This window comes from Schistocerca cancellata, chromosome 5, assembly GCF_023864275.1.
Source record: "Schistocerca cancellata isolate TAMUIC-IGC-003103 chromosome 5, iqSchCanc2.1, whole genome shotgun sequence".
NCBI classification, from domain to species: domain Eukaryota; kingdom Metazoa; phylum Arthropoda; class Insecta; order Orthoptera; family Acrididae; genus Schistocerca; species Schistocerca cancellata.
In genome coordinates, this window is record NC_064630.1 from 35,725,196 (window position 1) to 35,740,363 (window position 15,168).

Here is a 15,168-nt window from a genome sequence, read left to right on the forward strand (position 1 = left end):
TAATGTAAAGTGTCTGAATATGTGAGAGTATAGTTCATTTTTGCCCATATGTTCATCTTATGTACAATTAATAACATGTAATACGGCAGCAGGCAATTCTCGGTCCCCAGTCATGAGATATTTCGTATACCGTAAAGCAAATACTGAGAAATTTTCTCAGAACCGTGTCTTATCGCAAACACAGAACTCAAATGAATGAAGGGGTGATTGTGGATTCTGTCATCTGCCATGAAATCGTCGTCCCTAAATGTCTACTCTTTGTTCAGTTGAGTTTAATTAGGAGCTTATTTCATCTATCATTCCCTCAATAAATGTTGTACTACACTATTTACTTTTATTCGAAAATTCCTTAGTGTTTTAGAAGGAGTGAGCAAGCGGAAAAACTTTAATTTATGGTTCTAAAGCAATTTATTTTTTCTGGTATATTGTCAAAGAACTTAACAATATTGCACATTGTTATCTGCCAAAGTTGGTTTCACTAGGATGTACTGTCGATCTTTTCTCTTTCTTGCACTGTATTCGTGAATACATCGATTAGTCACGATAGTAGATGGATAGTTGGACCATAATTTCTGCAGTGAGTAAAGGCATTGTGAACCCTTAGTTAACTTTTCAGAAATGCCTACAAGTTACAGAGTGCAGATTCTTCACAAGATTTTGAATATTTAATTTTTTGTATTAATGGCGACCACCTACCAAAACCTGTATTCAGTGAGTAAAGGCATTGTGAACCCTTAGTTAACTTTTCAGAAATGCCTAGAAGTTACAGAGTGCAGATCCTTTACAAGATTTTGAATATTTAATTTTGTGTATTGATGGCGACCAGCTACCAAAACCTGTAGGAGATCCGTTGATGAACACATATAAATAATGAATGCCTTAAATACTCTGTTCAATTTATTACACTTTCCTGGCAGATTATTTTAATTTAATGCAATAAAAAATAGGTTTTAATGTACTTTCCAAGTTTGAAGCTGATCCATTTGTGCAAAACTAATTAATAACTTTTATATATTTTGTTCTGTATTTCTACCTAATTCTTAAGGCTGAAAAACAATGTTTCATGTTTTCACAGTGTGTTTCATGATCTGTGAAGTTCCAAGGTTGAGGACGTAAATGTTACGGGTTGCTGCGAAGATGCCTGGACATTTCGCAGCCGATATATGAAAAGAAGAGAGCAATTAGTTACAGATGCATTCACTGATTAATACTTGTACAACGTGAAAAAAACTGACCAATTATCTCTCCCAATTCAAATAAAGTGGATCCAGCTGTGGATCTGTCAGCAGGTGAGTGCTGTAACGGGACATTCTCATCTACCATTACTTTCCCTCAACAGTAGTACTCGATACCAACAATATTTTTCGAATTTTGCACAAGTCAATATAATCTCAGCTGTTTTTCTGAAACATTTCATATAATTTTATATACAATATGTTATATTACATATCACATAACTAATGAGGAGGTACTGAATAGATCTGGAGAGAAGAGGAGTTTGTGGCACAACTTGACTAGAAGAAGGGATCGGTTGGTAGGACATATTCTGAGACATCAAGGGATCACCAATTTAGTATTGGAGGGAAGCGTGGAGGGTAAAAATCGTAGAGGGAGACCAAGAGATGAATACACTAAACAGATTCAGAAGGATGTAGGTTGCAGTAGGTACTGGGCGATGAAGAAGCTTGCACAGGATAGAGTAGCATTGAGAGCTGCATTAAACCGGTCTCTGGACTGAAGACCACAACAACAACATGTTATATTTCAAAGTAAAATTTAGGGACAGGACTTATTATTTTGGATAATATAGTCGATAAATACTAGTTCTGAATGTACAGTTAAAATTATCTTTTTGAGAAACATTTGAAATTATAAATTATTTGGCATACTTAAAATTTCTATGATTAATTACGCAATCTAGTAATGTTTACTATGTTTATTTCTGGATTCATTTGTGAAATAATAATAGAAACTAATAGAAATTCATTTGTCAAGAAAAATTGTTGACACTTTGGAATAATGTTATTACCGCAGAGTGAGTTAGTAATAAGCATGCCTGCGAGGTGATGTTTTTTGGGTGGACAATGTACTCGTAATTTCGGATTTGTTACTGTGAAAATTCAAAAGACTGTATGATATACTAAAATCTGACAAAATAAATTAACGTAAAAGCAAGAATTCTGCAATGACAATCTTCAAAATTATTTACATCAATTGAACCATGAGGACCTAAAATGTCAAAATTTCTAGAATCAGACCCCTAGATAAGAAGAACTCCACATAACTCTGCAAGAAAAGATCAGTAGACTAAAAAGTTTATTGTACTCTTACTCCTCTCAAATCTCAGAAAAGAGTTTGCACGTTGTGGTCAATAGCCACAAAAAAGGAGGGGATAGATTACACTGCATTCTACAAAACAGGCATTGATTGGCTCATCTGCCAGTGGGATAAATGTCTTAACATGTGTGGTGATTGTTTCTGAATGTAAACACTCCATTGTCCCATTGAATGCCCCTTATATTTTGTACCCTGTGCTGACATGTAACAAACGATCACCACTTTATCAGAAAGCGTCCAGAGTTGGACAGAAGCTGTTGACGTGGAGGATTCGTGTCGCGGTAACACTCGCCACGAGCTGTCGCGCTCGGCAAACTGGAGCCGAGTTGGGTGACCCACCTGCTAGGGACCGATGGCCCTAGCAGTCTGGTTCCTTCAATCCCACAAACCAACCAACCAACCAACCCACCTGCTGCTGGACGAGCGCGACGCCCCTGTGGAGCTCGGTGAGCGGCTCGGCGAGTTTGGCGAGCACGGAGACGCAGGCGGAGGGCGACAGCGGCTCGCCCATCGCCTCCAGGATCACCTGCTGCTCGACCAGCGTGATGCCGCGCTGCACCACCTCCGCAGGCCGCGCCAGCGCCTCCAACACCTGCTTCTCCGCGCCGCCGTCGCCGCCGCTGCTGTCCCCCTCCGCCTCCAGGGCCACCTGTCGGCAGCCACCTCCACGTCACACTCTCCTCGTGGTACTTCACTCAGGCATCATATACATTAATGGCCATTAAAATTGCTACACCAAGAAGAAATGCAGATGATAAACGGGTATTCATTGGACAAATATATTATACTAAAATTGACATGTGATTACACTTTCACGCAATTTGGGTGCACAGATCCTCAGAAATCAGTACCCAGAACAGCCACCTCTGGCCATAATAACGGCCTTGATACGCCTGGGCAATGAGTAAAACAGAGCTTGGATGGCATGTACAGGTACACTTGCCCATGCAGCTTCAACACAATACCACAGTTCATCAAGTGTAGTGACTGATGTATTGTGACAAGCCAGTTGCTCGGCCACCATTGACCAGACGTTTTCAGTTGGTGAGAGATCTGGAGAATCTCCTGGCCAGGGCAGCAGTCGAACATTTTCTGTATCCAGAAAGACTCGTACTGGACCTGCAACATGCGGTCGTGCATTATCCTGCTGAAATGTAGGGTTTCACAGGAATCGAATGAAGGGTAGAGCCAAGGGGCGTAACACTTCTGAAATGTAACGTCCACTGTTCAACCTGCCGTCAATGGGAACAAGAGGTGACCGAGACGTGTAACCAATGGCATCCCATACCATCACGCCGGGTGATACGCCAGTATGGTGATGACGAATACACACTTCCAATGTCCATTCATCGCGATGTCGCCAAACACGGATGTGACCATAATGATGCTGTCACAGAACCTGGATTCATCCGAAAAAATGACGTTTTGCTATTCGTGCACCCCTGTTCGTCGTTGAGTACACCATCACAGGCGCTCCTGTCTGTGATGCTGCGTCAAGGGTAACCGCAGCCATGGTCTCCGAACTGATGGTCCATGCTGCTGCAAACGTCGTCGAACTGTTCGTGCAGATGGTTGTTGTCTTGTAAACGTCCCCATCTGTTGACTCAGGGATGGAGACGTGGCTGCACGATCAGTTACAGCCATGCGGATAGGATGCCTGTCATCTCGACTGCTAGTGATACGAGGCCGTTGGGATTCAGCATGGCGTTCCGTATTACCCTCCTGAACGCACCGATTCCATATTCTGCTAAGTCATTGGATCTCGACCAACGCGAGCAGCAATGTCGCGATACGATAAACCACAATTGCGATAGGCTACAATCCTACCTTTATTAAAGTCGAAAACGTGATGGTACGCATTTCTCCTCCTTCCATGAGGTATCACAACAACGTTTCTCCAGGCAACGCCGGTCAGCTGCTGTTTGTGTATAAGAAATCGGTTGGAAACTTTCCTCATGTCAGCACGTTGTAGGTATCTCCACCCACGTCAACCTTGTGTGAATGCTCTGAAAAGCTAATCATTTGCATATCACAGCATCTTCTTCCTGTCGTAGTGTAGCAATTTTAATGGCCAGTAGTGTACATCGACCGTAATGCTAAAACCATTGCACACAATTACCGGCCAATTTCACTGACTTCGATTTGTTATCGGCCAATTTCACTGACTTCGATTTGTTGTATAATCATGGAACATATTTTTTGTTCAGACATAATGACCTTTCTAGACTCTGAGAAGCTCATCTGCAGAAACCAGCACGGATTTAAGTAACAGTGGTCATGTGAGACACAGCTGGCCCTCTTTGTGCATGATACGCAACAGGCTCTAGACACCAGCTCCCAGGTGGATGCCATATTCCTCGACTTTCGAAAGGCGTTAGACTCAGTTCCGCACTGTCGCTTGCTCCAAAAAGTACGCGCTTACTGTCTATCTGATGACAAATGCTGTTGGATAGAAAGTTTTCTAACGGACAGGGAGCACCATGTCGTTCTGAACGGAATGACTTCAACAGAAACAAGCGTAACTTGAGGTGTGCCCCAGGGCAGCGTAATAGGTCCGCTGCTTTTTACGAATTACATAAACGATCTGGTTGATGGTATTGACAGCGACATTAGACTGTTTGCCGATGATGCTGTAGTCTACAGGAAAGTAGTATCACACGAAAGTTGTGAACAAATCAATAAGGATTTGCAGAAAACAAATGTGTGGTGTAATGATTGGTAATTATCTCTCATTATTAGTAAGTGTAACCTACTGCGTATAACAAAGCGAAAATCCTCATTAATGTACGAGTACAAAATAAATGCCCAGTCTTTGGAAGTGGGAACATCCGTCAAGTATCTGGGCGTGACTATTCAAAATGATCTCAAATGAAATTATCTGATTACACAAGTAACACATAAGTCAAACTCTAGATTGCGGTTTATTGGTAGTATCCTGAAGCGATGCAGTCCTTCAACAAAGGAAATAGCTTACAATACGTAAGTCTTAGAGTATTGTTCGTATGTATGGGACCCTTACCAGTTGGATCTGATTCAAGAGATTGAGAAGGTCCAAAAAAAGCGGCAAGATTCGCGACTGGTACATTTAGCCACAGCGAGAGTGTTACAAATCTCATTGAAAGTTTGAAGTGGGACTCACTTGCAGATAGACGGCGTGCTAAAGGGAAGGGCTGCTCACTAAATTCCGAAATCCCATCTTCACTGCGGATGTAGAGCATAATTATATTATTACCATCAACTTTCAAATCGCGCAATGAACACCATTCAAAGATAGAGAGTGTCTTAAACCTTGTCAAGGAACAAGAGTGGCAGGATGTTTATAGTCCTGATAACATGGATGATAAATACAATGCTTTCCTTAACACAGTTCTCGTGCTCTTTGAGTGTGGCTTTCCATTAGAACATTCTAAACGTGGTACTAGCAGTAATAGGCAGCACAGGTGGCTGACTAATGGAATAAAGATGTCTTGTAGAACAAAGTGAGAATTATATCAGAATGTTAGAAGTAGTCACAATCAAGCTACAGTAGCCCATTACAAACAGTATTGTAAGATGCTTAAAAATGTTATTAGGTAGGCAAAGAGTATGTGGTATGCAATAGCAGAAGGTTGATGACATAAAGTCAGTTCACAGTAAAGATACTTCTGTTAAGGATAAATCGGATATATGTACAGTATTTCACAATCCTTTTCTCAGCATTGCTATTGAATTAAATAAAAATTTAGTTTCTACACGGAGTCATATAACTTTCTTGGCAAATGCTTTTTTGAGATTGATGTCTGAAATACTTCTCTGTGATACTGACAAGAGGGAGATTTAGTCAGTAATTAAATCACTGAAGACTAAGGGCTCTCATGGTTATGATGAAGTGCGTAGCAGAATATTAAAGTACTGTGCTGCACATGTTAGCCCTGTATTTAGCCATATTTGTAGTTTTTCCTTTTGGAATGCTCGGTTTCCTGAACGATTAAGGTACTCAGTAGTAAAGCTGCTCTACAAAAAGGAAGAAAGGGATAATGTAGATAATTTTAGGCCTATTTCTATGCCATCAGTGTTTGCTAAAGCTATTGAAAAGGCTGTGCATTTAAGGACAATTGATCATTTTATATCACACGATTTGCTCTCAAATGTACAGTTCGGCTTTAGAAGTCATTTAGCAGCTGAAAATGCTATATTCTCTTTTCTCTGTGAGGTACTGGATGCGTTAAATAAAAGGTTTCGAACGCTAGACATATTTTTTGATTTAACTAAGGCATTTGATTCTGTTGATCACAATATATAACTCCTGAAGTTGGACCATTATGGAATATAGGGAGTAGCTCACAATTGGTTCACCTCTTACTTTAACAACAGATAGCAAAAGATCATTATTCGGAATACTGAGAATGGCTGTGATGTGGGGTCTGAGTGGGGTACAGTCGAGTGGGAGGTGCCTCAGGGATCAGTGCTGGGGCCACTCCTGTTTCTTATGTATACAATTGATATGCCCACTAGTATTATGGGTAACTCTAAAATATTTCTGTTTGTTGATGGCACTAGCTTGGCAGTATAGGGTGTTTTGTGCAACATTGGCTCGGTTTTAAATAGTGCAGTTCATGACGAAAGTTCATGGCTTGTAGAAAATAAACTAATGCTCAATCACAGTAAGCCTCAGATTTTACAGTTTCTAATACACAATTCAACAAAACCCGACGTTTTAATTTCACAGAATGGGCGTGTGATTAGTGAAGCAACATTTCAAATTTCTAGGTGTTCAGATAGATAGTAAGCTGTCGTGGAAAGCCCTCATTCAGGATCTTAACGCTGTCATTTTTACTATTCGAACAGTATCTCAAGTGAGTGATCATTCGACACGAAAATTAGTCTTCCTTGCTTATTTTCATTCGCTTATGTCGTATGGTATTATATTTTGGGATAACTCTTCCCATTCTAAAAGGATATTTTTGGCTCAAAAACGGGCGGTTCGTGCAATAAGTGGTGTAAGTTCACGAACCTCTTGTCGACACCTGTTACGAGGCTGGGTATTTTGACATTGGCCTCTCAATATATATTTTCCTTGCTGTCATTGCTGTTTAACAATGATAGCTGATTCCCAAAAATAAGCAACTTTCACTAAGTTAATACTCGGCAGAAATCGAACCTGGATTTGGATCGGACTTCCTTAACTCTTGTGCAGAAAGGTGTGCAGTATATTGCTGCATCCATTTTCAATAAGCTACCGCTCGAATTAAAAAATCTTAGGCGTCATTCACGCGCTTTCAAATCGAAACTGAAGAGTTTCCTCATGGATCACTCCTTTTATTCTGTCGAGGAGTTCCTTGGAAAATTAAGCTGATTCTTGGTGCATTGTTGATGGCGTTTACTTAAATTTATGGACTGTCTTTTCTCGGGTTCATTAATGATTTATTTTTATCTGTTATTACTTTTATGTTGTAATTTCATGTACTGACATGTTCCATGACCTTGGAGATTTGCTCCTCAATTTGGTCCTTCAGGAACTTGATGTGTAAATAAATAAAAACAAAGCCAATAAAGAAAATACTGGCAGTACTTCTACTACTGCTGCTGCCAGTAATAATGATATTAATATTATTATTATTACTATTATTAACGACAATAATAACATTAATAATAAAGGTAGTAGCAAATATAAATAATGTAGTGTACAAAATAGAGTTTTCCGATATGGCGAGTTCTGGGTAACGGAAATTTGAGGAGACTGTATGAGCTGAGAAAATTGGGAAATCAGAAAGATCTGACTGGAAAGAAGAATGTAAAGGGGAACGAGTGTGTACAGGAACAATGGTAGTCATTATTGTTGCTTCAGTAGATGTGTCATAAACTGTCTTTTGAAACTACGAACGTTATTCAGTTCTCTGAAACAGTGAGGGAGGTTATTCCAGACTCGTGTTCTTGCCACTGAAGGGGACTTAGAGAAAGTCGAGCGATGAAGTGGGGCAGAAAGGATTCTGCACTGATGTGAACTGGTGTTTCTATCACGTTGTTCAGACAAGAGCTTTAAGGTCGAGAAGAGATATGAGGGACAGAGTACGATGATAAGACAACAGAGGCGACAGAGTGTATAGAAATCTCTGCGCCTGTCCACACACAGCAAGGATAGCCGTGAAAATGATGGTGAGATACGAACAAAGAGTCGAACTTCACAGAGATATTGAACACAGGAGTCGTCATCTTTTTAGAGAAAGTAAGTCCTTCCAGGAGAACATCGCTGTAATTAATAATTGGAAGCATTAATACTTGCAGAAGTTTGTTTTTTAGGTCAAGCGGGAAGAGCTCTTTATATCTTTTTAGGGCGTGGAGAGATGCTGATGCCGTCTGGCACATTGCAGTTATGTGCTCAGTCCAATATAGCTTTTCATGTATTGTTACTCCTGGACTCTTTTCTGAGGGAGAGGAGTTGATATTTATGCCATGGTGAAAGGAATTCCCAATATTTCGGGCTAATGAGCATGTAGTGACCAATCAGTACCGCTTCGCTTTGGATGGGTTAAGCTTTAACCCAACATTCTGTGCCTATCTCGGCAGTGATCAAAGGTCGGTATTGGGATTCTCAATAGCTGTCTTGGCAACTGACCAAGATAATCGCAGGTAAGTGAAACTTTAATTACATGGGAAGCTCATTCATCAACAGTAAGTTTAATAATTGTGAAGTGTAAATGAATATATCCATCTAATGTGAAATTTCTGTACAGTAATTAACATTGAAGAAAAGCTTCAGTTTAAAACCCAGAGTAAGTCATGGAATGTATCGTCAAATGTATTCACTATTTAGATGGTATTATTAAAACTCAAAGTAACTGCATTGAACAAGTAGTATAAAACCATACACTTAAAACTGAGAAATTAGGAAGCTGCTACAAACCACATTTTTTATTATGATCTAACATCAGCATCTTCTGCATCGCTAAATTGTATTTCAACGTTGTGCAATAACATATTGCAGGACATTAAATTATCAGACAAATGGAAAAGTTAGCCAGAGGTTTTTAACAACTGAAAGCATATTCTATTTAAAGTGGCACGCAAATGGTAGGCTATTATAACGACATATATTGAGAAAAAAATGGCCCATAGATTGCGAGCGTGAACGCTACTTACAGGCTGAAACTTTGCTGTAGAAGAAAAAACGACATGGTGGTAATGAGTCCCAAGAATCGGATTCCATTAACTAATGAAAAACTTACTGGGAACACGAAGGACGTTCTGTGTCTTGGACATGGTCACACTATGTCTCAGTTTAGTAGTATTTTCGTGAGCAGTAGATAATTCATGTGGTATGGGTACAGATACCGATATCAGTATGATGTATCGAATCTTACCCTTAACTATCTGGGCTGAAGATAAATTCATATATGGCTGGGAATGATTGTGGTAGTATCTGTGTGTTGCCAAACAGCGAGGTTTCAGCACAGTCAGGGAACACACAGGGACGACTCATGGAGTGAACAAATACAAGTCACAATGCAGAAATGCTGATGCAGATATGGGCACGAAGTTTGTATTTTGTGACTGGTATTGTGTGAAATGGAACAATATAATTTTCTTTATGGAGAGCGAAAAGAATTTGAAATAGCAGTGGCTAATTCAAGTGCAAATGTTAATAATGTGCGTTTATGTCTGCTCTGGGTGAACATTAGACTTATGTAAAGACCTTACCATAGTCTAAATGTATAAGAAATGTTGTGTTAATGATAATTTTCTTGAATGGCTTCAAAATGCCTAATTAGCTATTATTGCTGGGATAAAACCATAATTTCAATTTATACTGTTTACTTTCCGTCGTATACCCAGTCTCAAGTGGTTCCAGTGCATACCAAATGCGAGATACAACATAGTTGAAATGTTGAGGATAATGTAACTGTTCACGAAATTTATCATGGCCATAGACCCACTGCATCTAAAATATTGTTAGGCATAAACTGATCAGTTTGAAGATGCTTTTCCATTGTAAAATGTTCAGTGACTGAGAGAGAACAAGTCACACAGGCTCACGTTTTTGGAAGTTGTTAAGTGATAGCTGTTTCTCGAGAGTAATTTGTCTGGTAATGCTGTCTATGAATTGTGCAATGCCGGATCAGTGTGACAGCAAATAACAGTCCAAAATATTAATGAACCAATGAACATTTTATGAAATTGCCAAAAAAATGGACAGTTTAAACGCCCAAGAAAAAGTATGAAACTTGATGCCAATCACTGTGCTGAGTCCCTCGCAACAGGCTACCGAAAGCGGCTGCGCCTCAGACTTGCGGCGCACGCCACGCCCTCCTACACTGGACGAGGCCCCCCTGCCGTGGTCTGTGGTACCGGCCTTCTGCTCTATCCTGACGAGTGCAGCCTGCAGGTCGTGCAGCGGCTGCGCCACCTCCTGCAGCAGCGACCGCTGCTCCTCGTGGTCCACCACCCGCGCCACGACCCGCTGCTCCAGGGCCGCCAGGTTGCGCTGCAGCTGCGCCAGGGGCTCCGCCATCGACTCCACTATCTCCAGGCCGGCGCCGGCGGACTCCACCTGCTGTGCGTGCTTCACCTGCATCTGTCACCAGACACACGCAGACAGCTGACTTAGTCTAGGTGTCATATGAGAACTATGACAATCTCTCACTCTGCAGTGGTTAATGCGCAATTTAGAAACTTCCAGGTAGACGGAAACTGTGTGACAGGGCGGGACAGGTACACATAACCAGATCTTCCATGGACAATGCTCGAACAAACTGACCTATCCAGGCACAACTGAAGTCCCAGTCTAACACACAATTTTAAGCTGCCAGGAAGTTTCAAAGCGGTATACACTTAGCTCCAAAATTACCGATTCATGCAGGAAACAATACCCAAATTGCAACAAAGGCCGTTCTCCATAATATCGTTTCTTCCATGCGTGTGAGTCCAGAAAAGTACAGTGTTATTCATAAGTCTCTCCAGGGTTCCAGAACACAATTACACGAAAACTACAAGACTTCACAAAACAGACACATATCAGTGGAAAGAGCATCTCTTCTAATTTTTAATTTGCAACAGGTGCCTAGTACATGGCACCATTTGTGACATGGAAAACGTCAGTTAGTATATGTAATTGACTGATGTCACTGACAGGATTACACGAGAAGGTACGGCACCCCTCTTTGGAGATCTGTTCAAAAATGGTTCAAATGTGTATGAAATCTTACGAGACGTAACTTCTAAGGTCATCAGTCCCTAAGCTTACACACTACTTAACCTAAATTACCCTAAGGACAAACACACACACTATGCCCGAGGGAGGACTCGACCCTCCGCTGGGATCAGCTGCACAGTCCATGACTGCAGCGCCCTAGACCGCTCGGCTAATTCCGTGCGGCAGAACTGTTCATTGGGTTGCCTATCTCCAATTGCGAACTATCTCGATGTGACAGTGCGAGGTGGATGATCTCTGTACATGTTCTGATACGCCTCCCCCTAGTGAAGCTACACCATGGCGCGAACTACTAATCAAAGCTTGCTGACATGATCTATTCAGTGATATGCATCTTTTCCCTACATGTGTTGTAGTTTTTTCACAGTCGCCTTCTGTGAGCCCAGAAGTACTTAAGAGTAATCCTGCATGTATGAAAGCTTCGGTAAGTTTGGGAATTAGAAGAGACAAACTGGTCGAAGTGAAGCTATGAGGATGCACTAAAGTCACTAAAGGTATTCGGTCTGAAAGGCAAGGGGCTGTGTTTGAGACCCTGTTTCTCAAACATTTTTCTGCTCCCACAAAATGTTAAAACACTTTGCCCCTTTCAGAAGAACAAAAATTTCTCTTCATTGTGTCACCTAAATATTTTCAGCACTTATGTGCCATCGGCAGTGTATATTTACTTTGTAGGTGACCATCTTAAAAACATTTTCGAGAAATAACTCTGTGATTAAAAATTACTCCTTTCACTCTTCACTGTTACTATTGTAATGAATTATTTTTTCCTTAATTACTAATTTGGTTGATGCAAGACATTTTAGAACGTTTAGGACGAGTAGTCTAAGAGCTGTAAGAACACGACTGTTCAGGAAAATAGTCGAAATTAATGAAAACCTATGAGCTGAGCAAAGTTTTTTTTCCCACAAGTATTTGTGACTTTTGCCAATAATTTTGCAATGCACTGTTGAACCCCTCTGGGCAAGATAATGAGACATACAGTTATTTAAAACCATTATTGATGTACTGTCGTGATATGTGTTTGGTCGCATGCGAGAGGACTATTTAACTTTAGCTCGTGTGGAGGGAATTTGGTCCAAGATTGAATCATTCATGAAAGCAAGGTTCAACTAGAATCTTGCGGCATCACTTAATCATCATGATTCCACGAAAGCTGTAGACAAAGGAGCCAGACAAACGGAGATGCCATTTTGCGCAGTTCATGCCGCAATTGTAGGAGGACAGTGATAACTACGTTTGTCATTAGGATGATGGTATAGTACACTTCTATAACGATGTCCATGAGTCTTTGCATACTGAGCTACTACGACAGTGAATCGGTCGTGCATGAGATGACAGTCTCCAGTTGCTGGCGGGAACCCCATGATCTCCGGACTTGACTCTGTTAGATTTTTACCTGGGAGTTTACATAAAAGACACTGACTTCACACTCCAACTTCCCTACGACTTGCGCATTTACGAGGATGTATCAGGGTAGCTGCGACTGGCATCGACGTCGGCACTTCAGGGCGACTGACTAACGGTTCACACATTCAAGATTCGTGAAAATGGTACAAAAAAACTTTTTCAGTTGCTGTTTTCATATATATGTAATAATACAGTACCTAACAGCAATACTGACAACACTTACTGTCTAAAGCATTTTGAATGACATTGTATTTGAATATAAGTGGGAAGAACGTTTCTATGACTCCGTGAATAACAAAGGTGCAAAAAAAAGTGGCATTTAGAAAAATATGTTACCCATTTCTTTTGGAGTGACGTTTTGGTATGTGATTGGCAGTAAGACCTCTCCAGGACTATGAATGTTACAGCATGATGTAATCGAGGCATTTACATGTTTGATGATGCATGTTTGCTGCTTGCTTGTTATTGCATTCAGCATATTAATTTTAAGGTTGAAAGACATGCACTTCACTCACCATTCAGTGCTCGTATTTCAAATTTCCAATCCCAGCATTCTGGTATCCGGTAAAACAATAATTCAGGCAATATTAATAATTTCTATGGGTTGCCTGATTAATTTGATGATTTTTGCAGTTTGTCTCACACTGATCTGTCAGGGGAACTTGGCGCTAGAAATTTTCTTTATTTATGGGCGAGGGCAGCAGTCTTCCTAGCAGCCATGATGGCTTCCCGTTTCCCATCCCTTTTCCGATCGCCAGGGTAACACGTGGTGTCGTTTGAACATTCAGTAGTGGCCAAAGTTTCTCCTGTTCTCAGTTCCCCAACCTGCCTTACCAACCTTGTAACCGCTATTTCTGCTCAGGTCGCCTCCCTGTGAAATTCCGGCCCTATGATTGGCTAGTTCAGGTGCGCGCCCGTTTTTCGCGGGTAGCCGCCAATCGCTTTCCGCGGGTGGATAGTGGACAAAGGGGCAGTAGGGCAGTTCTAGTGTGACCGTGCCGGAGACCGGAGGTGCCGCTTCCAGGAGACGAAGTTCGGTAAGCATGAGCGCCGACGTGCCCTGCAGATTCGCGCCCTGTGGCCCAGAGGGAACCTTATAGGTCATTGTGAACAGTTTGGCGTCTCCCGGGTTTTATTCCTTTAGTACGGGAGGCTACCTAACGATTCACACACAGTAGCATCCTTCTTAGTCTTTGGCTGATTCCTGGTGATGGTCGTTGCATGCCTGCAACCCCTTCCTTTAGAAAATTGGACCCCGTCTGATAATACTGCGATCGTTACTAAAATTCCCTTTATCCTACTATCGTGGCTTGTTATGAACGTACGTTGGGGCAGGCTGCTGAACACGAATCTTTCTTCCCCACCCCCATTTGGATGTATTATTGTTCAATTTTCAACTGTTTAATAAATGAATCTTTTAATCTTACATTCTCCCTTTCATTACGTGAAATCACCCCTAGTGTCACAGAATAATGCAGCGCTATAACGGTTGCTATAAGGTCGTGCAGGTCTCGCATCATTAAGAATAGGATAAAGATTCAGTATCGCGGTCCTGGCACGACCATTGCACGCATGGCACTGATAACAGTATTAATCATAAGTTTCCTTTAATTTACGCCTATGGTCACAATCTTTTCTGTTTAACAGATTACCGGTTTCAGTCTTTAATGACCATCATCAGATCTGCCGGTCACGTTCCTCCAACTACTTCCCGCCTGTGCGGAATTCTAGAGTTAGCGCTAACAGAGGGCGCTGATCATGTGCACAACTATGTTTCCTTTCATTTGTGGCTCCTTTAGCGATTTGTTTTATGTTGTTTATATTACCCGGTGCAATATCAACGGTGTTTAATATTTATGTCATTGCCTAGAATACTGGCACTAGAGCATATGTCAACCACTGTTTTATAACTCTTCGTCTTTTTAACAATATTACTTTTGTCATGTTCTTCTTTTTATTGCTTTTCACTACTGTAACACTTTTTATACTTTGTAAGCTTATTACAGAGTTTAACTATTGTATCCCCCTTTTATTTTTGCTGACGTTAGCCACATCTGGTCAACTTACTACACAAACATCTTGTGGCTACTGTACGGCAGCTTGTTTTAAACAGTAGTTTTACTGACAACTTGACTCGTGCATGTGATGTGATTTATATGTATTTGACGATGCTGGTGCTGATTCCGCATTTAACAGTTGACTATGCCACTATGGCTGCAGTGCATTAGGACTTTGTT

The 15,168-nt window shown here is 41.1% G+C and overlaps 1 protein-coding gene across 1 annotated transcript in view; it reads right to left on the reverse strand.

The window, feature by feature from the left end:
• LOC126188350 (titin homolog) overlaps positions 1-15,168 on the reverse strand; it is a 1,721,077-nt gene that overhangs the window by 1,169,219 nt on the left and 536,690 nt on the right. Inside the window, exons 20-21 of the mRNA XM_049929949.1 lie at positions 10,667-10,888; positions 2,747-2,986 (exon numbers count right to left, since the gene is read on the reverse strand). Coding sequence (XP_049785906.1) covers positions 2,747-2,986; positions 10,667-10,888 — 462 coding nt within the window. The remainder of the gene's footprint in view (positions 1-2,746; positions 2,987-10,666; positions 10,889-15,168) is intronic.